Source organism: Salmo salar, chromosome ssa03 (assembly GCF_905237065.1).
Source record: "Salmo salar chromosome ssa03, Ssal_v3.1, whole genome shotgun sequence".
Taxonomy (NCBI): domain Eukaryota; kingdom Metazoa; phylum Chordata; class Actinopteri; order Salmoniformes; family Salmonidae; genus Salmo; species Salmo salar.
Window position 1 is genome coordinate 40,894,346 of NC_059444.1, and position 26,728 is coordinate 40,921,073.

General features: G+C 43.9%; 1 protein-coding gene and 2 pseudogenes across 1 annotated transcript; 2 read left to right on the forward strand and 1 right to left on the reverse strand.

Annotated features, from left to right (window-relative positions):
• Positions 1-285: 285 nt before the first annotated feature.
• Positions 286-1,539, forward strand: LOC106600474 (bone morphogenetic protein 4-like; annotated as a pseudogene).
• Positions 1,540-2,569: 1,030 nt separating this feature from the next.
• On the reverse strand, positions 2,570-6,478 carry LOC106600473 (excitatory amino acid transporter 1-like; annotated as a pseudogene).
• Positions 6,479-8,743: 2,265 nt separating this feature from the next.
• Positions 8,744-22,446, forward strand: LOC106600472 (calcium and integrin-binding family member 3-like). Its single transcript, XM_014191831.1, is given in 6 exon segments — positions 8,744-8,758; positions 9,702-9,861; positions 19,562-19,688; positions 19,690-19,704; positions 19,706-19,732; positions 22,416-22,446. Coding segments are annotated over 6 exon segments (375 nt in total).
• The last annotated feature ends 4,282 nt before the right edge of the window (positions 22,447-26,728 follow it).

The following is a 26,728-nucleotide window of genomic DNA, read 5'->3' on the forward strand; positions in this document are numbered from 1 at the left end:
TTGTCTAAATGAATGGATTCATTTGGTGGAGGTTAACCTCTTCCTCAGGTATGCTGTCTACAGAAAGGTTTAAGCATTTTCTGGATCTTTTACATTTAATGTTTTAATTTGACCCAAATTACCATGAAAACATAATTTTTTTCTCATCAGACATTGAGAGGAACGTTTGAATGAAATCTACAATCGGGTTCACACCTTGTTAAATTAGCCTTCCTTTACAATCGCTGATTGTTGGTTTACATTTGCGACTAAAGAGCATTCTTTTTTTATGGTTGTTGTCCGAGGGTTTAAGAGCACTGTAGCCAATGCTGGAGCATTTGATAAAAACTTGGGACTGCTGGAGGACAAGACACTGATGCTTCAAGGACCCACAACAATAATAATGCATCACCACTCTGAAAAGTTACCTGTTGCCATGATCATCGCCACGTTAGTGGGCTTGGCTACTGCAAAACCATCACTACATTTGGAAAATCACTTTTCCATGGAGAACAAATCTGAAGAAGTGCGTTTAGCTGCTATCAAGAGGCTCCTGGAGGTTTTTGGTATGAGGACCCTTCTCTCCTCAAGGGCGATAAGCAGCCGCCTCAGTACATGCTCGACCTGTACAACGCAGTCGGAGATGTGGACGACGTTACCAAGGACCCCTACATTCTGGGGGGAATACAGTTCGCATTTTCTTCGACAAACGTACGATTGGCCATAGATCATCTCTGTTATACCTACCTGCCAGTATGTATGATTCACTTCATACAATGGTTGAAATTATTTGTCTTTTATGCAGAAATTGCACACAGAAATGATGCACGGGTAGTAAGCCCAAAGTTTATCTATCATCAGGAAACTTTTGTTGCGTTCTCATCTTGACAATACGCATCCTTCTCCCATACAGTGCACAATGAACAAGTGGAGTTCCTGTTCAATTTATCCACAGTGGCCAGGAGTGAGAAGGTTTTAACTGCTGAGTTACCTCTCTTCAAACTGCAGCCCCAGGCCTCCAACATACATCACTTCTGTCAGGTAAATTACTGAATTGTTTCTCTTAGGCAGACATGCACTATCCCTCAACTCCTTAGACTACACAGACTCAACTGTTCCTTATCCTCCCAAAAGTATTAGCTAAGTTAATCCATTCTTTCCCTTTACAGATCAGTGTCTACCAGCTCATAGATTGCAACATAACGAAGGGTAAGAAGCTGTAGTCTTCTAGACTGATCCCTGTCCACTCCACTGGCTGGGAGGTGTTTACCATCACACAAGCTGTAATTCATTCATTAATTAACTCGCTCATCCACCCACCAACCCACCCACCCATTCCGAACCACCACATCCCTCTCCCTATAAAGGTTTGTTCCTGGATGGTTAAAGAGGGCAGTAACCTGGGTCTGCTGGTGACAGTGTGGACCCTAGGAGGAAGCCAGATGGATCAGAAGGTAGTTTGTTTCATTTTAGGAAGGAACCACCACCATGCTGGTGCTGTTCACTAATGACGGCCGCCGTGCTGCTGCTCTGGAGAACACACTCAAAGGTAGATTTTGACAACGCAACTGTGTTATTACATTGGTATTACAACATGATTCTCACTGTGTAGTTTTACTTAATCTTTTATTTGCACTAAAATCATAATTTACTATATCACTACTCTATTTAAGTATTCTATTTTACTATGTCTTTACAATAACATTTTATCACTTTAATCTTCTTTTAACAAACACTACCGTTGAAAAGGTTGGTGTGTTCCAATGGCATGTTGTGTTAGCTAATCCAAGTTATCATTAGAAAACCCTTTTGCAATTATGTTAGCACAGCTGAAAACTGTTGTCCTGATTAAAGAAGCAATAACACTGGCCTTCTTTAGACTAGTTGAGTATCTGAAGCATCAGCATTTGTGGGTTCGATTACAGGATCAAAATGGCCACATACAAAGGTCTTTCTTCTGAAACTCGTCAGTCTATTCTTGCTCTGAGAAATGAAGGCTATTCCATGCGAGAAATTGCCAAGAAACTGAAGATCTCGTACAATGCTGTGTACTACCCCCTTCACAGAACAACGCAAACTGGCTCTAACCAGAACAGAAAGAGGAAAGGGAGGCCCCGGTGCACAACTGAGCAAGAGGACAAGTACATTGGAGTGTCTAGTTTGACGCCTCACAAGTGCTCAACTGGCAGCTTCATTAAATAGTAGCCGCAAAACACCAGTCTCAACATCAACAGTGAAGAGGCGACTCCGGGATGCTGGCCTTCTAGGCAGAGTTGCAAAGAAAAAGCCATATCTCAGACTGGCCAATAAAAAGAAAAGATTAAGATGGGAAAAAGAACACAGTCACTGGACTGAGGAACTCGGCCTAGAAGGCCAGCATCCCGGAGTCGCCTCTTCACTGTTGACTGGTGTTTTGCGGGTACTATTGGTCACATTATGTCTCTGAGCATCCAACAATATCACATTTCCTGGACATGGCTTCATGCACAAGGTTCACATGAAACTTATATACAAGCCTCACAAAGAGCTCTCTCTAAACTGGTGGCAGGCTGTGTTATTCTCTGTGTGCAGGAGGGGTTTACCTCTCTAACTAAAGGGTCCACTGCTGCAATCTAGAGAGATGCTCCACGATGCCCACCCCCAGAGAGTCACCCAGCACGCTAGTGGTGGTCCTCAGATGATCTCTGGAGAGACAGAGAATATGGGTTAAGAAATTATGAAGACAATGATATGGAATGTTGTTGACAGACAGACAGCAACACGCACACTCGTATGCATGAATGTGCACACACACACACACTTTTCATGACATCTACAGGAACCAGTAGAAAGCTATAATGAGGGTGATGTCATTAGTGGGCAGACCGACAGAGTTCAGTACGATCACCATGGTGACCAGGCCAGCTTGAGGGATCCCTGCTGCTCTGATACTGGCTGCTGTAGCCGTGATGCTGGGAACAGGAAACAGTCTCGCGTATTCATATCCTGAAATCACGTTATCACGCTTCCTTTGGAGGTCTGGATAATTTTGTATTAGCTGAAATGGTTAGAATGGTCTGCTACATTATTGGATGTAACATTTCAAGAACCCTCACCCCACATGCCTGTAGAAAGGGTGCTGTGTGTTTTGTTCATCACTGTTTTTCGACCGAGTAGGACACATTTGCAGAAAATGGAAGAAAACCTGGAAGAAAAACTTAATTCTGTTTTGCCAGAAGTGTGCTCTATACACAAAATCGAGTCGATGAAGGCATTAGAATCTCTCTGCTTGAATACTCTCCGCTCAAGCAAAGCATTTGATTGGTTTGTCGTGTTGCGAGGCGTCACTGATTTACAACGGGTTTGGACCCCTTTCTAGCTACTTCCTGCCATTCACTTCATCAGGCTTTCCAATTAGGGAAGCCTGGTTCTTGACAAAGATAGATAACTACAGAATATGACTATAGGGCCCTGAGGTTTACTGACTTCAACTTGCCTGGTCCCCCCTCCAACACAATGTAATTCACTTTAGCTTCAACAGTACATAACTGTAATGTAACCAAGAAAAATGTATTTTCAGGGACTATAAAATTACTCCAATCTTAACTCCAATCCATTATTATTCAGTATCGTAATCTACCTGATGGTAATGACCTGGCCAAAGTTGAGGTCCATGTGAGGATAGCCGCCACAGCCTCGTAGACCTCCGTCCCGTCCATGGCGCCCACGGGGAGCATGAAGCGCGTCACCCTCTTGTCTACGCCATTTGTATCCTCCAGATAGCGGAAGGTGATGGGCAGGGTGGCAGAGCTGAGGCTGAAAGAAGCAGATGGTTTGGAACTAAATTACATAAGTGGATGGATAGATGAATGAATTTCTGTTTCAATCATAAGACCTTCATCAGGACCCTGAGTTTATTATTTTATGTTATTCAACATAATAACACTGATAATAGCAAATAATGTGTTGTACCTCTTCCTGAAGTCCAACCCAAAGCACCAGGGTGTGCAGTGTTTCCTGAGTAGCCTCACCTGGAGGAGGTGCCCAGTGCAGTGAGTAGGGCCTGCAGCAGGCCTCCTATAAACAGGTAGGGGTTCCTGTGAGGTAGAGCAGGGGCAGGGAGATCAGGCTGTGGACCAGCAGACCTGTTATCACAGAGTGTACATGCCTAGCTGACCCCTCATCTCCCCAACGTCACACATCTCAACGATTTTTCCAGCAATCAGGAACAAGATTCCTACCTGTGGGATGGAGACCAGGGTGGGGCAAGATTAGTGAAGAGAGACAAAGGGAGCTCAGCAGATTTCCACCATTCACATACTGTAATTTGTAAAAATAAAAAATACAAAAATAAAATAAAGCATTGGCCTGTTCTTGTAGCCCTGGGTCTTCAGGAAAAAAGGTATACAATGTTTATCTATAAACAATGTTTAAAACAAACTATACATACTACTATACAGTATAATCCCTTACCAGATGATGATGCTGACCAGGCGCATGATGGCTTCATTCAGGCAGTCAAAGAAGTCCTTCAGTGGCTGTCCCCGTGTCTTCATCCCTCCCAGGACCAGACCAAAGGCTGTAGAGAAGACCACCAGACCCAGGGCATTAATTTCGCTGGATGAGCCTGCTATAGGCATCATGTCCATCCCCTGTCTGGGATGGAGGAGGTGATGGTCCCACTGGTCTAGGCAAGATTGACCATGGTGGTTATGTTCTTCTTGGAGATTCTCTTGGAGTAAAGGGTTTTATGCTAGATGGATATTGATAGAGATTTATGTTAATGTTACTCGTTGATTTTCCTATGAAAAGAGATATGTAAATCATCAAATAATCCTAATCTTGGTGGGCCTTTTGAGATACAGGAAAAGAAAAGGCTTGACCTCACCTGTTTGAAACAGGCTTCCACCAGATTAGAAGGGAACATGTTTCTAGTAGAAAAACAACCATTTGGTGAGCAACACTGACAATAAGCACTCAACAAAATACATACATACATATATGTGGAAAATAGATGCTTAACCCTCTACTTACTTTTAGATTTAGTACAACATTATCAATTATTTTGTCAGGAGTTTTTCCCTAACAACATGAGCTGACCAGGGAAACATTGATCCCCCTATGAATGACGAATCACCTTTAAAAATAGGAATATTAAAAGGTAGGCAGGCTCATGTCACCTACCTTTAAAAAATCCAAACAGTTCTTTAACTGACCAGATCCATGAAGGAGTCTAGAGTCTGCACCGTCTTAATGGTGCCACCAGAGGGTGCTGTTGCAGCCCAGGTGCCTTTCCCTGGCTGGAGTATTATCACCAGGATGATGCTAGTGAACACAGCGATGATGGTGTAGAAGATGATAGCCTGAACACCCATCCTCCCTGATGCTTTATTGTCCAGAGAACTAATCCCTTGAAGATAGAAACCAAGGAATGGCTGAAATAGTAGTCTAATAATAGGATGTGATTGCGTGCATGCATACGTGTGTAATTCCATGCGTGCATGCGTGGGCATGTGCACTTCCTTTACCTGTGACAAGACTGGAGACGATGAGAGGAAGCACCAGCATCTGCAGCATCCTGATCAGCAGCTCTCCAGGGAAAGATAAATATTTATTCTCTCTGGCCGTCATGTCCCGGGAGCACAGAGCGAAACCCACACCAACCCCTAGAGAGAAATAAACTAACAATAAACAAATTGAAGTCACTCAATTCAGAAAGTGATTTGAATTTTTAAAAACGAAACCAAAATAACGTTTTGATATAAATAGATTCTCCTTTTCAGTTTATTGAGAAATCATTGCAAATTTATGTAATTCTTTCAATTATTGAATTGGAATTTCAGTTTATTTCCTGAATTCTCTGAATACAATATACAGTACAATATAATATAGAAACATTTATAATTGAATTGTATATATTATACAATAAAGAGAAATGTGAGCTCTGTATTTTGAAAATGTAATTTCACTTCCCTATTATGGCTGCAGCCACAGTGAGGACCACAAAGGCATTCTTCCTGAGGTGGCTGATAGCATGGTCAGAGCTCCGAGTCCCGTGGCTCTGTCCCTGCCTGGGTCTCTGTGCCCCGTTCTGGGCTGGGCATCCCTCTTTTCTATGTCCTCAGCAGCCAGAGAAGAGCCATTACAGCTGGGAGGCATCAAGGTCAAGATACAGGATATGGTTTATTATTTCTACCTGACCATAAGGATCATTTTAATACCATAGAATAAGCTATAGAATGTAACAAAAACATAACCAACTTTCACAATAGAAAGTTGGTTAAATTAAACAATAATCATCAAATTTTCAATTGTTAGAAACCTTTTGTCAAATTTTACCAAAACTGTCACTCGTGTTTATCCAAACATTAACATGGTAAGAAAATATTTGCTCACCTTTTTTAAATGTAAATATTCCAGATGTCCTTCCCTGTTTATTTGCCAGCGCTTTAGATTACCATCAGAATAATATTTACTTGACGTGCGGTTCTGTCTGGGGCTCAGGGCGTAGGCCAACCATGTCTCCTTCAGATTAGGAAAAGGCACTCAACACAAAACTACTGAATATCCACCTGTCATCCAATGATATGACTTATTTTTAAGTTAATTACAAAATACCATCTAAATGTATAGGACATGTACTGTTTCCAAGGCATGCTCGCAGACTATACATTCCCATAGCTACAGTTGAAGTCAGAAGTTTACATACACCTTAGCCAAATATATTTAAACTCAGTTGAACAATTCTTGACATTTAATCCAAGTAAAAATTCCCTGTCTTAGGTCAGTTATGATCATCACTTTATTTTAAGAATGTGAAATGGCAGAATAAAAGTAGAGAATGATTTATTTCAGCTTTTATTTCTTTCATCACATTCAGAAGATTACATACACTCAATTAGTATTTGGTAGCATTGTTGAACATGGGTCAAACGTTTTGAGTAGCCTTCCACAAGCTTTCCACAATAAGTTCGGTGAATTTTGGCCCATTCTTCCTGACAGAGCTGGTGTAACTGAGTCAGGTTTGTAGGCCTCCTTGCTCGCACACACTTTTTCAGTTCTGCCCACAAATTTTCTATAGGATTGAGGTTAGGACTTTGTGATGGCCACTCCAATATCTTGACTTTGTTGTCCTTAAGCCATTTTGCCACAACTTTGGAAGTATGCTTGAGTTCATTGTCCATTTGGAAGACCCATTTGCAACCAAGCTCTAACTTCCTGACTGATGTCTTGAGATGTTGCTTCAATATATCCACATAATTTTCCATCCTCATGATGCCATCTATTTTGTGAAGTGCACCAGTCCCTCCTGCAGCAAAGCATCCCCACAACATGATGCTGCCACCCCCGTGCTTCACGGTTGGGATGGTGTTCTTCGGCTTGCAAGCCTCCCCCTTTTCCCTCCAAACATAACGACGGTCATTATGGCCAAACAGTTCTATTTTTGTTTCATCAGACTAGAGGACATTTCTCCAAAAAGTATGATCTTTGTCCCCATGTGCAGTTGCAAACCGTAGTCTGGCTTTTTTAATGGCGGTTTTGGAGCAGTGGCTTCTTCCTTGCTGAGCAGCCTTTCAGGTTATGTCGATATAGGACTCGTTTTACTGTGGATATAGATACTTTTGTACCTGTTTCCTCCAGCATCTTCACAAGGTCCTTTGTTGTTGTTCTGGAATTGATTTGCACTTTTCGCACCAAAGATCGTTCATCTCTCAGAGACAGAACACATCTCCTTCCAAGAGCGGTATGACGGCTGCGTGGTCCCATGGGGTTTATACTTGCGTACTATTGTTTGTACAGATGAATGTGGTACCTTTAGGTGTTTGGAAATTGCTCCCAAGGATGAACCAGACTTGTGGAGGTCTACAATTTTTTCTGAGGTCTTGGCTAATTTCTTTTGATTTTCCCATGATGTCAAGCAAAGAGGCGCTGAGTTTGAAGGTAGGCCTTGAAATATATCCACAGGTACTCCTCCAATTGACTCAAATGATGTCAATTAGCCTATCAGAAGCTTCTAAAGCCATGACATTTTCTGGATTTTTCCAAGCTGTTTAAAGGCACAGTCAACTTAGTGTATGTAAACTTCTGACCCACTGGAATTGTGATACAGTGAATTATAAATTAAATAATCTGTCTGTAAACAATTGTTGGAAAAATGAATTGTGTCATGCACAAGGTAGATGTCCTAACTGACTTGCCAAAACTATAGTTTGTTAACAAGAAATTTGTGGAGTGGTTGAAAAACGAGTTATAATGACTCCAACCTAAGTGTATGTAAACTTCCGGGGGGGGGGGGGGGGCTGTGGGGAGGTCTCGGATGGCGGTTGGGAGCTTGGGCCGGTGGATCGCTGGTTTGGGTCCCCGTTTTTGACCTTGTGTAATATCTGTCGACGTGCCCTTGAGCAGGGCTTTGACCCTGGTTGCTTCTGTGTTTCGCTCTGGACGGGAGTCTGTTAGATGACTAACGTGATGTAGTTGTTGAGCGGCTTCTCTGCAAGTATATTGTATGTTTTAAACATAAAAAAATACAATAAAAATGCCTACAACAGTTCATTTTTCTTTGCACCTGTTGTTTTATCACACAGACCATTTTCTGATATATTGATAACAAAGCCAGAGCAGATTTCATAATATACAAAATAGATATTACAAAGTCTGACTCTGATGTGATATCTGATATTGTATGTAGTCAACTTCAACTTTCTTTCCCCCTCGTAGACTATTCTACCGTTATTGTGACTTGGCACCACTGACCAGCCAGATGTGAGACTACCATACGAGCAGTATGCCGGAACTGAAAGTATACCCCCATTAGTGGATACGTCCCAAATGGCAACCTATTCCCTAGATAGTGCACTACTTTTGGCCAGGGCCTTAGTGCTGTGGACAAAAGTAGCGCACTATATAGGGAATAGAGTCCCATTTGGGATGCAGCCAATGTGTGATTATTAATACACAACTAATTGATAACAGTCTCTGAGCGTCTATGTGTTACCTGACTCTATTAAACTTGAAAGAGGCCAGTGAGGACCTATAGGGCACACTTGGTACGATTGGGTCTATTATGCTCATCTTTACACACACACACACACACACACACACACACACACACACACACACACACACACACACACACACACACACACCACACACAATGACAACAACAGAAACAACTGATATCAGTGCCCTCAGGTCTGTTGTTGTGGCACCTGAGCGAAAGGGAGATGCCCTTCAAGCCCTGTACTCCTCTTGGCTATTTCCTGTTCCTCATAGAGGTTGTGTAGTAGCCGGAGCTGGTTTAGTGAACCTTGCCTTAACACAAATCTTCAGGACTAACTCCCCGCAATATTACCAAGTCTTTAGCTCAGTGTGTTAGAGTTCAAATCTTGTGTTAGTCACAGGGTTTGTTTTCTCCAGCTAAGGATCGTTGACTTGTGTTAGCTCCCCAAACGAATGAGGCTTTAGCTCAGTGAGCTAACACAAACATGCAGGGGAATCCGGGTTAAAATCCTGTTTCAGTAATAGTGTTTGGTCTCTTCTCATGACAACACATTTCAGAGGCTTGCTTACTTATGTTTGCTCCCCAAGTTAATGCCAAGGTTTTAGCTCAGCAGTCTAACACAGCAGGCTAACACAGCAGGCTAACGCAATGACCTACGTTCAGTAACAGTGTTGCATCTCTCAAACAGAAGCGATGCCAAGGCTTTAGCACAGTGGACTAACACAGACGTGTCTCTCCTCAGGACAACCCATTCCGCCAGAGGATCGCTGAGGTTTTCTCAGAGGACAGAGAAGGAAACATGACTCTGGATGACTTCCTAAATAAGTTGTCATTGCTGAGTGAGATGTCTCCACGAGACCTGAAGGCCTACTACACATTTAAAATAAATCGACAGTCAGTGGGCCAAAATTCATATTGTCTAGTCAATCATAGAAAGGGAAGTTAATTAGCAAACAGACACACAAAGCAATGTCCAAGACAAAGTCCATAGAAGATGGGATCCGACCTGGGTTCAAATACTAATTGGTCTATGGCCCTGGCAGTCTATGGTCATGGATAACTATTAATATTTTAGAAGCAACTTACAAAAAGGGCCTCATTCTTGTAGCCATGGAGGTGAGCAGCTGGAGCAGAGGCTATAGATGTACAGTATAATAACCACGCTTGGAGGACCAAAAGGTTGTGAAGGATTGATAAGGGCATTATAGAGGAGTCCAGGCAGCCTATAGTGCCTTCAGAAAGTATTCACACCCCTCGACTTTTTCCACATTTTGTTGTGTTACAGACTGAATTAAAATGGATTCAATTGAGATTGGGGCATTGTGTGTAGGCCAGTGACACACATAATGTCAAAGTTTTAAAAAAGTATGAAAAAATGAAAAGAAGTTCTTGCGTCAAAAAGTATTCAACCCCTTTGTTATGGCAAGCCTAAGTAAAAAGTGTTTTACAAGTCACATAATAAGTTGCTTGGCCTCAATAAGAGTGTTTAACATGGTTTTTTAATGACCTAATCTCTGTACCTCACATATACTGTACAAATATCTCCAAGGTCCCACATTCAAGCAGTGAATTTCAACCACAAAGACCAGGGAGGTTTTTCAATTCCTCGCAAAGAAGGGCACCCATTGGTAGGTGGGTAAAAATAAATTAAAAGCATACATTGAATATCCCTTCAAACAGGGTGGTTATTAATTACACTTTGGATGGTGTATCAATACACCCAGTCACTACAAAGACACAGGCGTCCTTCCAAACTCAGTTGCCGGAGAGGAAGAAAAACGCTCAGGGATTTCATCATGAGGCCAATGGTGACTTTCAAAGCAAATCAAATCAAATTTGTCAAAATGCGCCGAATACAACAGGTCTACCTACAAGACCTTAACCATCAAAGCAGTTAAGAAAATACCTATAAAACAATTATAATAATAAAAAACATTACAAAAGTATAACAGAATGAAAATGTTATAAAAAATTATAAATAAATAAGTAAGAGTGTCACGACTTCTGCCGAAGTCGATGCCCCTCCTTGTTTGGGTGGTGCTCGGCGATCGACGTCACCGGTCTTATAGCATGATCAGTTTTTCATTTTCCATTGGTTTTGTCTGGTCTCCTTACACACCTGTTTCTTATCCCAGTAATTACATGTTGTGTATTTAACCCTCTGTTTCCCCTCATATCCTTGTCGGTGATTGTTTGTTATGTACGTGTTGTTTATGTATCGGTGTGCGACGGTTATTGTTTACCCAGATTATTTACTACCTTGGTTTTGGAGTTAGTTTTTTAAAATAAATACTCCATTTTTTACCACTTTGGTTTCTCCTGCGCCTGACTTCCCTGCCACCTACATATACGGATAATGACAGAATCACCGACCATTTTATTGAAGTCAGCAGGAAAAGATATCGCGGACAGGGAGGTGGAGGAGCGCATCCAGAAGAATGCAGAGAGGATACTACATCTATGCGCTGCTCTGGATCGCGCTGTTCAGATGATGGACCGCTTGGAGAGATGGGAGATTCATCCAGCACCTCCACTAGCCCAACCGGGGTCGATCCAAAACGCCCTTTGTCAACCTGAACCGGGTGGTATCCGTCTAGCCATGCCTCGGGGTTACGACGGAAGTGCTGCCAACTGCCGGGGTTTCCTGTTCCAATTAGAACTTTGTCTGGCCACGGTCCACCCAGTTCCATCAGACCGTGAGAAGATTTTCGCCCTCGTCTCGTGCCTCACCGGGAGAGCCCTGGAATGGGCCAGTGCTATGGTTGAAGGAGGAGATGTGGCGTTGGACCATTATGAGGAGTTCATCCGCCGTTTCCGGGCAGTCTTCGACCACCCACCCGAGGGCAGAGCGGCGGGTGAGCGCCTCTACCATCTGAGGCAGGAGACGAGGAGCGTCCAGGATTTTGCATTGGTGTTCAGGACCCTGGCAGCCGGTGCGGGATGGAATCATGGGGCCCTGATCGACCATTATCGCTGCAGTCTGTGGGAGGACGTCCGTCGGGAGCTGGCCTGCAGAGACACCACCCTCACCTTCGACCAGCTGGTGGATTTGTCTATCCGGTTGGACAACTGGCTGGCTACTCGAGGACGTCCAGATCGGGGTCTGGTGGTTCCATCCTCCCGCACCCCTTCTCCTATAACCATGGAGCCAGGAGAGAGGGTGCACAGGGAGACCGGAGGGAGTTCCCGCTCGTGCACCATCGGTGCCCGCAGAGGACACACTGCTGGTCGGTGCCGGGTAGGTTCTTCTGGGAATCGAGGTAACAGGCAGGGCGCTCTGGCGCCACCCCAGGTGAGTAGGCACCATTCTCATCCAGAGCCCTCTGTTTGCCCATATATTTGTGTCTGTCACTTTTCCTGATTTTTTCCCCCCCTCATTCCCAGCATAAGGCACTAGTAGATCCAGGCGCGGCTGGGAACTTTATTGATCAAACGTTGGCTCATTGTCTAGGGATCCCTATTGTACCGGTGAAAGTGCCTTTTCCCATTCAAACCTTAGATAGTCGACCATTAGGGTCAGGGTTGATTAGGGAGGCCACAGCTCCTTTGACTATGGTGACGCAGGGGGGTCACAAGGAGAAAATTAGTATTTTCATTATTGACACTCCTGCGTATCGAGTGGTGCTGGGTCTGCCCTGGTTAACTAGTCATAACCCCACTTTTTCTTGGCCACAGAGGGCTCTTACGGGGTGGTCGCGAGAGTGCTCAGGTAGGTGTGTAGGGGTTTCCGTTGGTGCTACTACGGTGGAAAGTCCAGACCAGGTCTCTACCGTGCGCATCCCCCCTGAATATGCCGATTTGGCTCTCGCCTTCTGTAAAAAGGCGACTCAATTACCACCCCATCGACAGGGGGATTGTGCGATAAATCTCATGGCAGACGCTACACTTCCCAAGAGTCACGTGTATCCCCTGTCGCAAGCGGAGATGGTAGCTATGGAGACATATGTTTCCGAATCCCTGCGTCAGGGGTACATTAGGCCCTCCATCTCACCCGTCTCCTCGAGTTTCTTTTTTGTGAAGAAGAAGGATAGGGGTCTGTGACCATGCATTGATTATCGAGGTCTTAATAAAATCACAGTGGGGTACAGTCACCCGCTACCTCTGATCGCCCCGGTGATTCAATTAATGCACGCCGCTTCTTCTTCACAAAACTGGATCTCAGGAGTGCGTACAACCTGGTGCGTATCCGAGATGGAGACGAGTGGAAGACAGTATTTAGTACCACCTCAGGGCATTATGAGTACCTTGTCATGCCGTACGGGTTAACTTGTTATGGATAGGGGGCAGTATTTTCACGGCCGGATAAAAACGTACCCGATTTAATCTGATAATTACTCCTGCCCAGAAACTAGAATATGCATATAATTATTAGCTTTGCATAGAAAACACTCCAAAGTTTCTAAAACTGTTTGAATGGTGTCTATGAGTATAACAGAACTCATTTGGCAGGCCAAAACCTGAGAAGATTCCAAACAGGAAGCGCCCTCTCTGACTATTTCTTGGCCTTCTTGATCATCTCTATCCAAAACGTGACATTTTCTAACGCTCCCATAGGCTCTCAGAAGGCGCCAGAACGTTGAATGATGACTTTAACCCGTACGGCATGACAAGGTACTCATAATGCCCTGAGGTGGTACTAAATACCGTCTTCCACTCGTCTCCATCTCGGATACGCACCAGGTTGTACGCACTCCTGAGATCCAGTTTTGTGAAGAAGAATGGCTGAAAAACAGTAACGCATTTGGATAGTGGTCGATCTGAGAACAATGAGACTGGGGGCGCGTGCACGAGACGACTCCATGTTTTTATTTTTTCGTCTTTGAACGAAAACAGGGTTTCCCCGTCGGAATATTATCGCTTTTTTACGAGAAAAATCGCATAAAAATTGATTTTAAACAGCGTTTGACATGCTTCGAAGTACGGTAATGGAATATTTTGACATTTTTGGTCACGAAACGCGCCGGGCGCGTCACCCTTCTTTACCCTTCGGATAGTGTCTTGAACGCACGAACAAAACGGCGCTATTTGGATATAACTATGGATTATTTGGAACCAAACCAACATTTGTTATTGAAGTAGAAGTCCTGGGAGTGCATTCTGACGAAGAACAGCAAAGGTAATCCAATTTTTCTTATAGTAAATCTGAGTTTGGTGAGTACCAAACTTGGTGGGTGTCAAAATAGCTAGCCATGATGGCCGGGCTATCTACTCAGAATATTGCAAAATGTGCTTTCACCGAAAAGCTATTTTAAAATCGGACACCGCGATTGCATAAAGGAGTTCTGTATCTATAATTCTTAAAATAATTATGTTTTTTGTCAATGTTTATCGTGAGTAATTTAGTAAATTCACCGGAAGGGTGGGAATGCTAGTTCTGAACGTCACATGCTAATGTGAAAAGCTGGTTTTTGATATAAATATGAACTTGATTGAACAAAACATGCATGTATTGTATAACATAATGTCCTAGGAGTGTCATCTGATGAAGATCATCAAAGGTTAGTGCTGCATTTAGCTGTGGTTTTGTTTTTTGTGACATTATATGCTAGCTTGAAAAATGGGTGTCTGATTATTTCTGGCTGGGTATTCTGCTGACATAATCTAATGTTTTGCTTTCGCTGTAAAGCCTTTTTGAAATCGGACAGTGTGGTTAGATAAAGCAGAGTCTTGTCTTTAAAATGGTGTAAAATAGTCATATGTTTGAAAAATTGAAGTTTTTGGATTTTTGAGGAATTTGTAATTCGCGCCACGCCTATCATTGGATATTGGAGCAGGTGTTCCGCTAGCGGAACGTCTAGATGTAAGAGTGCTCCATCAGTCTTCCAATCTTTTGTCGACAAGATTTTCAGGGACCTGCACAGGCAGGGTGTAGTGGTGTATATCGATGACCGTCTGATTTACTCCGCTACACGCGCCGAGCATGTGTCCCTGGTGCGCAAAGTGCTTGGTCGCCTGTTGGAGCATGACCTGTATGTCAAGGCTGAGAAATGCTTGTTCTTTCAACAGTCCGTCTCTTTCTTAGGATATCGCCTATCTACGTCAGGAGTGGAGATGGAGAGTGACCGTATTACAGCCGTGTGTAATTGGCCGACTCCCACCACGGTAAAGGAGGTGCAGCGATTTTTAGGGTTTGCCAATTACTACCGGAGATTTATCCGGGGTTTTGGTCAGGTAGCTGCTCCCATTACCTCACTGCTGAAGGGGGGTCCGGTGTGCTTGCAGTGGTCGGCTGGGGCGGATAGGGCTTTTAGGAAACTGAAGGCTCTGTTTACCTTGGTTCCTGTGTTGGCTCATCCGGATCCGTCTCTGCAATTCATAGTGGAGGTGGACGCATCTGAGGCTGGGATAGGAGCTGTGCTCTCTCAGCGTTCGGGTAAGCCACCTAAGCTCTGCCCCTGTACCTTCTTCTCTAAGAAGCTCAGCCCGGCGGAGCGAAACTATGATGTGGGGGACAGGGAGCTGTTGGCTATCGTCAAAGCTTTGAAGGCGTGGAGACACTGGCTTGAGTGGGCTAAACACCCTTTTCTCATCTGGACTGACCACCGCAATCTGGAGTACATCCGGGAGGCGAGGAGACTGAATCCTCGCCAGGCAAGGTGGGCCATGTTTTTCACCCGTTTTGTGTTTACCCTCTCTTACAGACCAGGTTCCCAGAACGTCAAGGCAGACGCACTGTCCCGGCTGTATGACACAGAGGAGCGGTCCATGGATCCCACTCCCATCATCCCAGCCTCTTGTTTGGTGGCACCGGTAGTATGGGAGCTGGATGTGGACATTGAGCGGACGTCACATGCAGAGCCCGTTCCCCCACAGTGTCCAGCTGGGCGTCTGTACATTCCGTCCGCTGTCCGTGACCGATTGATCTACTGGGCTCACACGTTACCCTCTGGTCATCCTGGGATTGGTCGGACGATGCGCTGTCTTAGTGGGAGGTACTGGTGGCCCACCTTAGCTAAGGACGTGAGGGTTTATGTTTCCTCCTGCTCAGTGTGCGCCCAGTGCAAGGCTCCTAGATACCTACCCAGAGGTAAGTTACAACCCTTACCCGTTCCACAACGGCCGTGGTCGCACTTGTCGGTGGATTTCATAACCGATCTTCCACCTTCACAAGGTAACACCACGATCCTTGTCATTGTGGATCGCTTTTCTAATTCCTGTCGTCTCCTCCCTTTGCCCGGTCTCCCTACGGCCCTACAGATGGCGGAGGCTCTGTTTACCCACGTCTTTTGGCACTACGGGGTGCCTGAGGATATAGTGTCTGATCGAGGGCCCCAGTTCACGTCAAGGGTCTGGAAGGTGTTCATGGAACATCTGGGGGTCTCGGTTAGCCTTACCTCAGGTTTTCACCCCGAACGTAACGGGCAGGTGGAGAGAGTTAATCAGGATGTGGGTAGGTTTCTGAGGTCTTATTGCCAGGACCGGCCGGGGGAGTGGGCGGCGTTTGTGCCCTGGGCAGAGATGGCTCAGAACTCGTTCCGCCACTCCTCCACTAACCTCTCTCTCTCAGTGTGTGTTGGGGTATCAGCCGGTTCTGGCCCCTTGGCATCAGAGTCAGACCGAGGCTCCTGCGGTGGACCACTGGTTCCGGCACGCGGAGGAGACCTGGGACACAGCTCACGTCCACCTTCAGCGCGCCGTACGACGTCAAAAAGCTGGCGCAGACCGTCACCGCAGTGAGGCCCCGGTGTTCACACCCGGGGACAGGGTCTGGCTCTCGACCCGAAACCTGCCCCTCCGCCTGCCCTGCCGGAAGCTGAGTCCGCGGTTTGTGGGGCCGTTTAAAGTCCTGAGGAGATTGAACGAGGTACAGTATATCACAAAAGTGAGTACACCCCTCACATTTTTGTAAATATTTGAGTATATCTTTTCATGTGACAAAACTGAAGAAATGACACTTTGTTAATGTAAAGTAGTGAGTGTACAGCTTGTATAACAGGGTAAATTTGCTGTCCCCTCAAAATAACACAACACACAGCCATTCATGTCTAAACAGCTGGCAACAAAAGTGAGTACACCCCTAAGTGAAAATATCCAAATTGGTCCCAAAGTGTCAATATTTTGTGTGGCCACCATCCTTTTCCAGCACTGCCTTAACCCTCTTGGGCATGGAGTTCACCAGAGCTTCACAGGTTGCCACTGGAGTCCTCTTCCACTCCTCCATGATGACATCACGGAGCTGGTGGATGTTAGAGACCTTGCACTCCTCCACCTTCCGTTTGAGGGTGCCCCACAGATGCTCAATAGGGTTTAGGTCTGGAGACATGCTTGGCCAGTCCATCACCTTTACCCTCAGCATCTTTAGCAAGGCAGTGGTCGTCTTGGAGGTGTGTTTGTGGTCGTTATCATGTTGGAATACTGCCCTGCGGACCAGTCTCCGAAGGGAGGGGGATCATGCTCTGCTTCAGTATGTCACAGTGCATGTTGGCATTCATGGTTCCCTCAATGAACTGTAGCTCCCCAGTGCCGGCAGCACTCATGCAGCCCCAGACCATGACACTCCCACCACCATGGTTGACTGTAGGCAAGATACACTTGTCTTTGTACTCCTCACCTGGTTGCCGCCACACACGCTTGACACCATCTGAACTAAATAAGTTTATCTTGGTCTCATCAGACCACAGGACATGGTTCCAGTAATACATGTCCTTAGTCTGCTTGTCTTCAGCAAACTGTTTGCGGGCTTTCTTGTGCATCATCTTTAGAAGAGGCTTCCTTCTGGGACGACAGCCATGCAGACCAATTTGATGCAGTGTGCGGCGTATGGTCTGAGCACGGACAGGCTGACCCCCCCCCCACCCCTTCAACCTCTGCAGCAATGCTGGCAGCACTCATACGTCTATTTCCCAAAGACAAACTGTAGATATGACGCTGAGCACGTGCACTCAACTTCTTTGGTCGACCATGGCGAGGCCTGTTCTGAGTGGAACCTGTCCTGTTAAACCGCTGTATGGTCTTGGCCACCGTGTTGCAGCTCAGTTTCAGGGTCTTGGCAATCTTCTTATAGCCCAGGCCATCTTTATGTAGAGCAACAATTCTTTTTTTCAGATCCTCAGAGTTCTTTGCCATGAGGTGCCATGTTGAACTTCCAGTGACCAGTCAGTATGAGGGAGTGTGAGAGCGATGACACCAAATTTAACACACCTGCTCCCCATTCACACCTGAGACCTTGTAACACTAACGAGTCACATGACACCATGGAGGGAAAATGGCTAATTGGGCCCAATTTGGACATTTTCACTTAGGGGTGTACTCACTTTTGTTGCAAACGGTTTAGACATTAATGGCTGTGTGTTGAGTTATTTTGAGGGGACAGCAAATTTACACTGTTATACAAGCTGTACACTCACTACTTTACATTGTAGCAAAGTGTCATTTCTTCAGTGTTGTCACATGAAAAGATATACTCAAATATTTACAAAAATGTGAGGGGTGTACTCACTTTTGTGATATACTGTATGTTATAGGTTAAAGCTTCCCCCCAATTACCGCATTAACCCCTCGTTCCATGTGTCTCTCCTCAGGCCGGTGGTGGCTGGCCCGCTCCAGGAGGCCGAGGTGCGGGAGGTTCCTCCGCCCCCTCTGGACATTGAGGGGGCCCCGGCGTACTCCGTTCGATCCATCCTGGATTCGAGACGTCGGGCGAGGGGTCTTCAGTACCTCATGGACTGGGAGGGGTACGGACCGGAGGAGAGATGCTGGGTTCCGGTGGAGGACGTGTTAGATCCTTCCATGCTGAGCGAGTTCCATCGTCTCCATCCTGATCGCCCAGCTCCTCGTCTCCCGGGCCGTCCCCGAACTGCTGGAGCCGATGCACATCTTGTGCCGCGCGTCGGGGGGGGGTGCGGGGGTGGGGGGGGTGGTACTGTCACGACTTGCAAAATTTGCAAAAATGTCTTCACACAAACTGGTGCGCTTGGCACCTACTACCATACCCCATTCATAGGCACTTCAATATTTTGTCTGGCCCATTCACCCTCTGAATGGCACTCATACACAATTCATGTCTCAATTGTCTCAAGGCTAACAAATCCTTCTTTAACCTGTCTCCTCTCTTTCATCTACACTGATTGACATGGATTTAACAGGTGACATCAATAAGGGATCATAGACTGACGAGGTGAAAGCTACGTTATGGAAAGAACATTCATAATGTTTTGTACACTCAGTGTACATGTAGCCTGGCTGTTCAAAAAAGGACTTGATGACAGATAAAGATGTTTCACCGCAGGCGATGGAGCGGAGACAACCACGGTCATGGGTCAATTAACATTTTCAGCCATTCATTCATAAAAGAAAATGCATAGGAAATGTAGGAAAGCTCCATTCAGAAAGGCTTAGCTACTGGATGAAACGAAAGTAAAAGCATCTGAACTGGCCTTTTCTCTCAATAGATATGAGGTCTGTTGGTTATGTTAAGGAACATGGAAATATGATACAGTAAACAACCTTAGTCATCATACATAGTCATCAGTCATACATCATATACAGTATTATACATCAAACCAGGACTTAGTGCATACATATTGGCTAAGTGAAAACAGACAAAGTCCTTGAGACTAGTAGACTACCTAGCTTACTCTGTTCTTCCTGCTCTCCTCTCAGACTTAAACAATAACTTCCTGTGTAAGTCTGACCTGGAGAAGACCCACGAGCAGATGGAGGACAAGGTGCGGATGGTGTGTGAGAAGGTGATCGACAAGGCTGACCTGGACAACGATGGAAGGCTCTCGGGAGGACTTCCAGCACGATTGTCCGCACACCAGACTTCCTCAGGTCTGTCTGGTGTGCAGAGTGCCTTCATAGTTACAGCCAGTTGCAACCCGTCATTCAAAAAGTTGCCTGTTTTGCATGTTATTTTGGCATTAATATTAATACGTGTCACATATCAGTTTGCAAACAATGAAACAAAAATCAATAAATCCTTGAGTTAATAAACATGGTCTCTTTTGTCGCTTTCTTGAGTAAGGGAACTCCAAAATGCAGCCTAGCTCAGTGATCTCTGTGGTGATGGTGCAGGCGGTGGAAAATACAGAGCGTAGGGGTTATTAAGTTAATGTCTTCTAGTTGCGCCGTGATTGGCTCAGTGTTCTGTCACTCATGGGGACATTACGTCACCGCGAAGTCTACGGGGAGAACTCGAAAATTCAAGCCCCTTGGGTGCTGCCATAGAGTTACATTAGAAGTGTTGATCCACGAAGGAACAAGGTTATTGGCCACAGGTAAAAGTACATCAAACCTTTATTTATCTTACAGTTCTGACCTGGTGTAGAGGGAGAATACTGTAAGAATGCCCATGTTCTGAATTCTGTCGCTGTACATTTCAAAAGTGCTGAACAAATAGCTATATTGACTACATCTGTCCTAGCTCGCTCTTTAATGTCTTAATCAAAATTACGGATTGCCTCTTATCTGCTCTTCGTCCCCGTATGCCATAGTTTGTACATCTCAATAGTCAGTAGAAACCACATTTGTTTAAACAAGTCAGCCATAGTGGCTATGTTTTTTAACCTCTATGGGCTAGGTGGGACGCTTGCGTCCCACCTACGTAACAGCCACTGGCAGCCTGTGGCGCGATTTTCAAAACCGTAAAAATCCTATTACTTCAATTTCTCAAACATATGACTATTTTACAGCTATTTAAAGACAAGACTCTCGTTAATCTAACCACACTGTCCGATTTCAAAAAGGCTTTACAACGAAAGCAAAACATTAGATTATGTCAGCAGAGTACCAAGCCAGAAATAATCAGACACCCATTTTTCAAGCCAGCATATAATGTCACCAAAACCCAGAAGACAGCTAAATGCAGCACTCACCTTTGATGATCTTCATCAGATGACAACCCTAGGACATTATGTTATACAATACATGCATGTTTTGTTCAATCAAGTTCATATTTATATCAAAAACCAGCTTTTTACATTAGCATGTGACGTTCAGAACTAGCATACTAGCAAACTTCCGGGGAATTCGCTAAAATTTTACTAAATTACTCACGATAAACGTTCACAAAAAGCATAACAATTATTTTAAGAATTATAGATACAGACCTCCTCTATGCACTCGATATGTCCGATTTTAAAATAGCTTTTTGGTGAAAGCACATTTTGCAATATTCTAAGTACATAGCCCAGGCATCACGGGCTCGCTATTTAGACACCCGGCAAGTTTAGCACTCACCATAATCATATTTACTATTATAAAAGTTTGATTACCTTTTGTTGTCTTCGTCAGAATGCACACCCAGGACTGCTACTTCAATAACAAATGTTGGTTTGGTCCAAAATAATCCATCGTTATATCCGAATAGCGGCGTTTTGTTCGATGCGTTCCAGACACTATCCGAAATAGTAAAGAAGTGTCGCGCGCATGGCGCAATTCGTGACAATAAAATTCTAAATATTCCATTACCGTACTTCGAAGCATGTCAACCGCTGTTTAAAATCAATTTTTACGCCATTTTTCTCGTGAAAAGCGATAATATTCCGACAGGGAATCTCCTTTTCGGCAAACAGAGGAAAAAAATCCCAAAGGCGGGGGCGGTCGGGTCACGAGCATAAGCCCAGTGTCCCTTGATCGGCCACTTGAGAAAGGCGATAATGTGTTTCAGCCTGGGGCTGGAATGACGACATTCTGTTTTTTCCCGGGCTCTGAGCGCCTATGGACGACGTGGAAAGTGTCACGTTAGAGCAGAGATCCTTAGTAAATGATAGAGATGGAAAAGAAGTTCAAGAAATGGTCAGACAGGCCACTTCCTGTAACGGAATCTCTCAGTTTTTGACCTGCCATTTGAGTTCTGTTATACTCACAGACACCATTCAAACAGTTTTAGAAAATTTAGGGTGTTTTCTATCCATATGTAATAAGTATATGCATATTCTAGTTACTGGGTAGGAGTGGTAACCAGATTAAATCGGGTATGTTTTTTATCCAGCCGTGTCAATACTGCCCCCTAGCCCTAACAGGTTTTAAAAGGCAGTAAATGAGGCTAAATTAACTGTTTCACTGCCAGACAAGGTTCCACTGATAGCCAGGTGTAGCAGTGATAGTTGTTGGGACTTTGCTGTTGGGACAGCTTTAAGTAGGCCCTAACAGTTTATGGGCACTGTTCGTCACCACTATAGTGCAATTAATGTATTGTTTAGTGTTGTGGCTTTCTAGGCATGTATACACGTTTTTTTTGGGGGGGGGGGGGGGTTTGCCCCACCAAGATTTACATGCTAAAATCACCACTGGTTAGAGCCATGAGATTTTCCTGACACATAATGGGGAAATAACAAGCCATAACTTCATACTTGTTATTTTGAGGGCTGGTTTTCATACACAGATTTAGCCCAGTCCTGGATAACACATGATCCATTGAGCATGCTTTTTTTTTAGTCCAGGTACAGTTCTTAATTAGCCAGGTAAGTCAAAAACCTGTATTCTAACATGTCTGTTGTCTTTATTCCCAAAGTACCTTCCATAGGATAGGATATGAAGACTAAAGAGATGCCATAAACACTAGCAATGAAAAATACACTTTAGGAAGAATTACATTGGATTCCACCTTGGATCGATCTAGAGTGCCTTCGGAAAGTATTCAGACCCTTTGACTTTTTCCACTTTGTTAGGTTAAAGCCTTATTCTAAAATGGATTAAATCGTTTTTTCCCCCTCATCAATCTACACAAAATACCCCATGATTACAACACAAAAAACAGGTTTTAGAATTTTTTGCTAATTTATAAAAAAAAAAAAATGAAATAACATTTACATAAGTATTCAGACCTTTACTCAGTACTTTGTTGAAGCACCTTTGGCAGCGATTACAGCCTCAAGTCTTCTTGGGTATGACGCTACAAGCTTGGCACACCTGTATTTGGAAGTTTCTCCCATTCATCTCTGCACATCCTCTCAAGCTCTGTCAGGTTGGATGGGGAGCGTCGCTGTACAGCCATTTTCAGGTCTCTCCAGAGATGTTAGATCGGGTTCAAGTCCGGGCTCTAGTTGGGTCACTCGAGGACATTCAGAGACTTGTCCAGAAGCCACTCCCGCGTTGTCTTGGCGATGTGCTTACAGTTGTTATCCTGTTGGAAAGTGAACCTTCACCCCAGAGGTCCTGAGCGCTCTGGAGCTGGTTTTCGTCAATGATCTCTCTGTACTTTGCTCCGTTCATCTTTCCCTCTATCCTGACTAGTCTCCCAGTCCATGCCACTGAAAAACATCCCCACAGCATGATGCTGCCACCACCATGCTTCACTGTAGGGATGGTGTCAGGTTTCCTCCAGATGTGACGCTTGACATTCAGGCCAGAGTTGAATCTTGATGTTCATGGTCTGAGGCCTTTTAGCAAACTCCAAGCGGGCTGTCATGTGCCTTTTACTGAAGAGTGTATTCCGTCTGGCCACTCTACCATAAAGGCCTGATTGGTGGAGTGGTGCAGAGACAGTTGTCCTTCTGGAAGGCTCTCCCATCTCCAGAGTGACCATCAGGTTCTTGGTCACCTCTCTTACCAAGGCCCTTCTCCCCCGATTGCTCAGTTTGGCCGGGCGGCCAGCTCTAGGAAGAGTCTTGGTGGTTCCAAACTTATTCCATTTAAGAATGATGGAGGCCACTATCTTCTTGGGGACCTTCAATGGTGCATGAATGTTTTCGTACCCTTCCCCAGATCTGTTCATCGACACAATTCTGTCCCGGAGCTCTACGGACAATTCTTTCGACCTCATGGCTTGGTTTTTGCTCTGACATGCACTGTCAACTGGGGGACCTTAGCTACACAGGTGTGTGCTTTCCAAACAATTTCCAATCAATTGAATTGACCACAGGTGGACTCCGATGAAGTTGTAGAAACATCAAGGATGATCAATGGAAACAGGATGCACCTGAGCTCAATTTAGAGTCTCATAGCAAAGTGTCTGAATACTTATGAGAATAAGATATGTTTTTTATTTTCAATACATTTGCAAACTTTTAAAAAAACCTGTTTTTACTTTGTCATTATGGGGTATTGTGTATAGATTGATGAGAACCTTTCTTATTTTAGCCATTTTAGAATAAGGCTGTAATGTAACAAAATGTGGAAAAAGTCAAGGGTTCTGAGTAATTGCTGAATGCACTGTAAACATTCTCTAAAATATGTTGTATGAACATTATACAGTAGTGTGTGGGCCTTCTTGTTTCTTCATGGCAATGTAGGCCAGCCCAGAGCCTTATGTTTTAATCCAAGTACATTGGCAGCTGACCTGCTATTGCAGCTAAATAGTATATTATGAAGATCTAACTCCTATAGCTAACAGGATTGGGCTCCTTAACTATGATGACCAACAGTAAATTTGTATTCTCGTCTACCGGGGCTCAGTTACAGCAGGCTATAGAAACATCTGCCGTGATATTTCACTGAACCATGGAGGAGTAATGGAGGGAGAGGCATCTGTGTCATGGACGTATAAACACTCCATTCTAAACTAATTTGTTCAGCTGACACTCAATAGTCCCTATCCACAATGTATGTCGTCACTCATTAGTGCACACACCGTAGGCAAAGGTTTTATAATGAAAATGAGAGAGAACAACCAAAAGTTCAGGTAGTCCCTCCCTGTTTTGGTCATTTCCCCCCCCGTTTAATTCCAGTAAATAAGGCCTGTAACAGTCATTTAAAATAAAACATTTACAAATCAGTTTTTTTTAAAGAATCTTATATTAAATTGAAAGCACAGATATCTACAAAACTGCAGATCAATTTCAGTATGATTTTAGAAAGTACAGTACAATTAAAGTAGACATTTTTTACATGATGTACTTACAACAATTTCTTTCAAAATGTAACTTATGTTATTTGATTCTACCGGTGTACCTCGCAATCGACAATGGAATGAAAATGTGCTCTTAATTTTTTTATTTTTTTTTAACTTAAGTGATATGCATTTAGGGATGAATCGTAACTTTTCCTAATCCGGCATTTTCACTTAGTCATGCATTGATGTCAATGGAGAAAATCATAATTCACACCTTTACTGACAGAAAGAACAAGGAGACATGGATAACACATTTTACTGTTGTAAGATTAAAGCTATCAAAAGAAAGAAAACAGTCATCTCTCCTTTGTGCCAACTTCTGTCTACCCATCTTCAGTATCACAAAAAAATGTAGCATATCATTGCATTGAAAGTACCAAAAATAGAAGGGGAAAAACCAAGTATAGATTGGTCATATGCTTGGTTCAAGGCAAGACAAACAAGTCCATACTCTTTCAATAATAGCGTCATCGAATTCCACGTCAAGAGACAGGTTTTTAAAGGAAGAATGTATGACATGTGGGGCAACCATTTCACAGATATAGAACTCTCAAAATAACAAAATCACAGAAATACACAAAAATGGAGAGGTCCAAATGTCATAATGCATAGCTTCAAACTAGGCTGGGTGACAGCCTGTTTCTGCTCTCTTGCCAACTCCTTCTGGAATTCTCATGTCAAACACTTGCAATGGCTTGACAATGACGGAATTGACAAGAGCACAGACAGATCTGGGACCAGGCTTGCTCCAAACTGGAAAATACTGAGTATTAGTTATTATTAAGACATGTGGTTTAGAGGAGGGTGCAATATTAGGTCCCAGTACAGTAGTAGATATAGAAAAGTGCAGGCTAGGATAAAGGAGTTGGCATGATAGCACAAACAGACTGGCACTCAGGCATGTAAAATAACAGGAAGTGGAAAACTGGAAAGTCTGGGGTAAAGAGGACACGATGGTATAGATCAACAAAGCAAAAATGTTTACATAACACATGCACATTTTTTCTTCCATTTCCAAAACATTACACAGCATTTTAATGGAATTGTCAGTGCATACTAAGGATATTTTCTTGCTGTTAGAACACACAATGTATTATTCCCATGTTATAACAGCGTCCGCTGGTGATATGGTGCCACCTAGCTGTCAAACAAGGTTCTGACCAAAAGGACAAACAAAAACAGAGGACATACTACAACAAACAAAAACTTGAAGTTGACTGGTTTTAACTTGACTTCATAAGCCAAGAGATCATCACATAAGGAGTATACTTAAATCTGTCAGGGCAGAAGCATACAACTAAAACTGTAAACAATACCATAACAAATTATTGTTGGAACAACCACCATGACAATGTAGGATTTCTTTACTGATACCAGGGCCCGTATTCATCAAGTATATCAGAGTAGGAATGCTATTCTAGGATCAGTTTTGCCTCTTAAATCATAACAAATAAGAGGGAGTACCAGATTCTAGATCAGCATTCATATTCTGAGACATTTGTCAACACATGCCCTAAACCGTAGAACACAAATTAAAAGTAGAAAAGGATCGAAAGCCATTTATAAAAAGGTGTAAGAATTGTCTAATAGAATTCATATATTATCTAAGGTATGGACAAAGTATCTACCACTCATTACCATAATCCAATCAAATAGATCAGAAATGCCATTCAATTCAACCAAAATAAAATGCTCGTCTTGTATTGCGAAATAATCACTTGGCACAGACTTCACACAGGTTACTGGTAAAAGTGCAAGGAATGGATTGGAAGGTGTTTTGTCTGTCCACACTGTAACATTGATGTTTGTACAAGCAGACAGACAGATACACACCCCTGTTCAGAGATGTCATATAGCTGGGGATAAACCAGATCTCATGAATGGATGTTGTTGCTGTGCTGCCCTGACTGAAAACAAATACACTACGGGTGTGTCTGAAAAGGCAACCTAATCCCTATGTAGTGCCCTACTCTCTGGCTGGCTAAGTGACAACT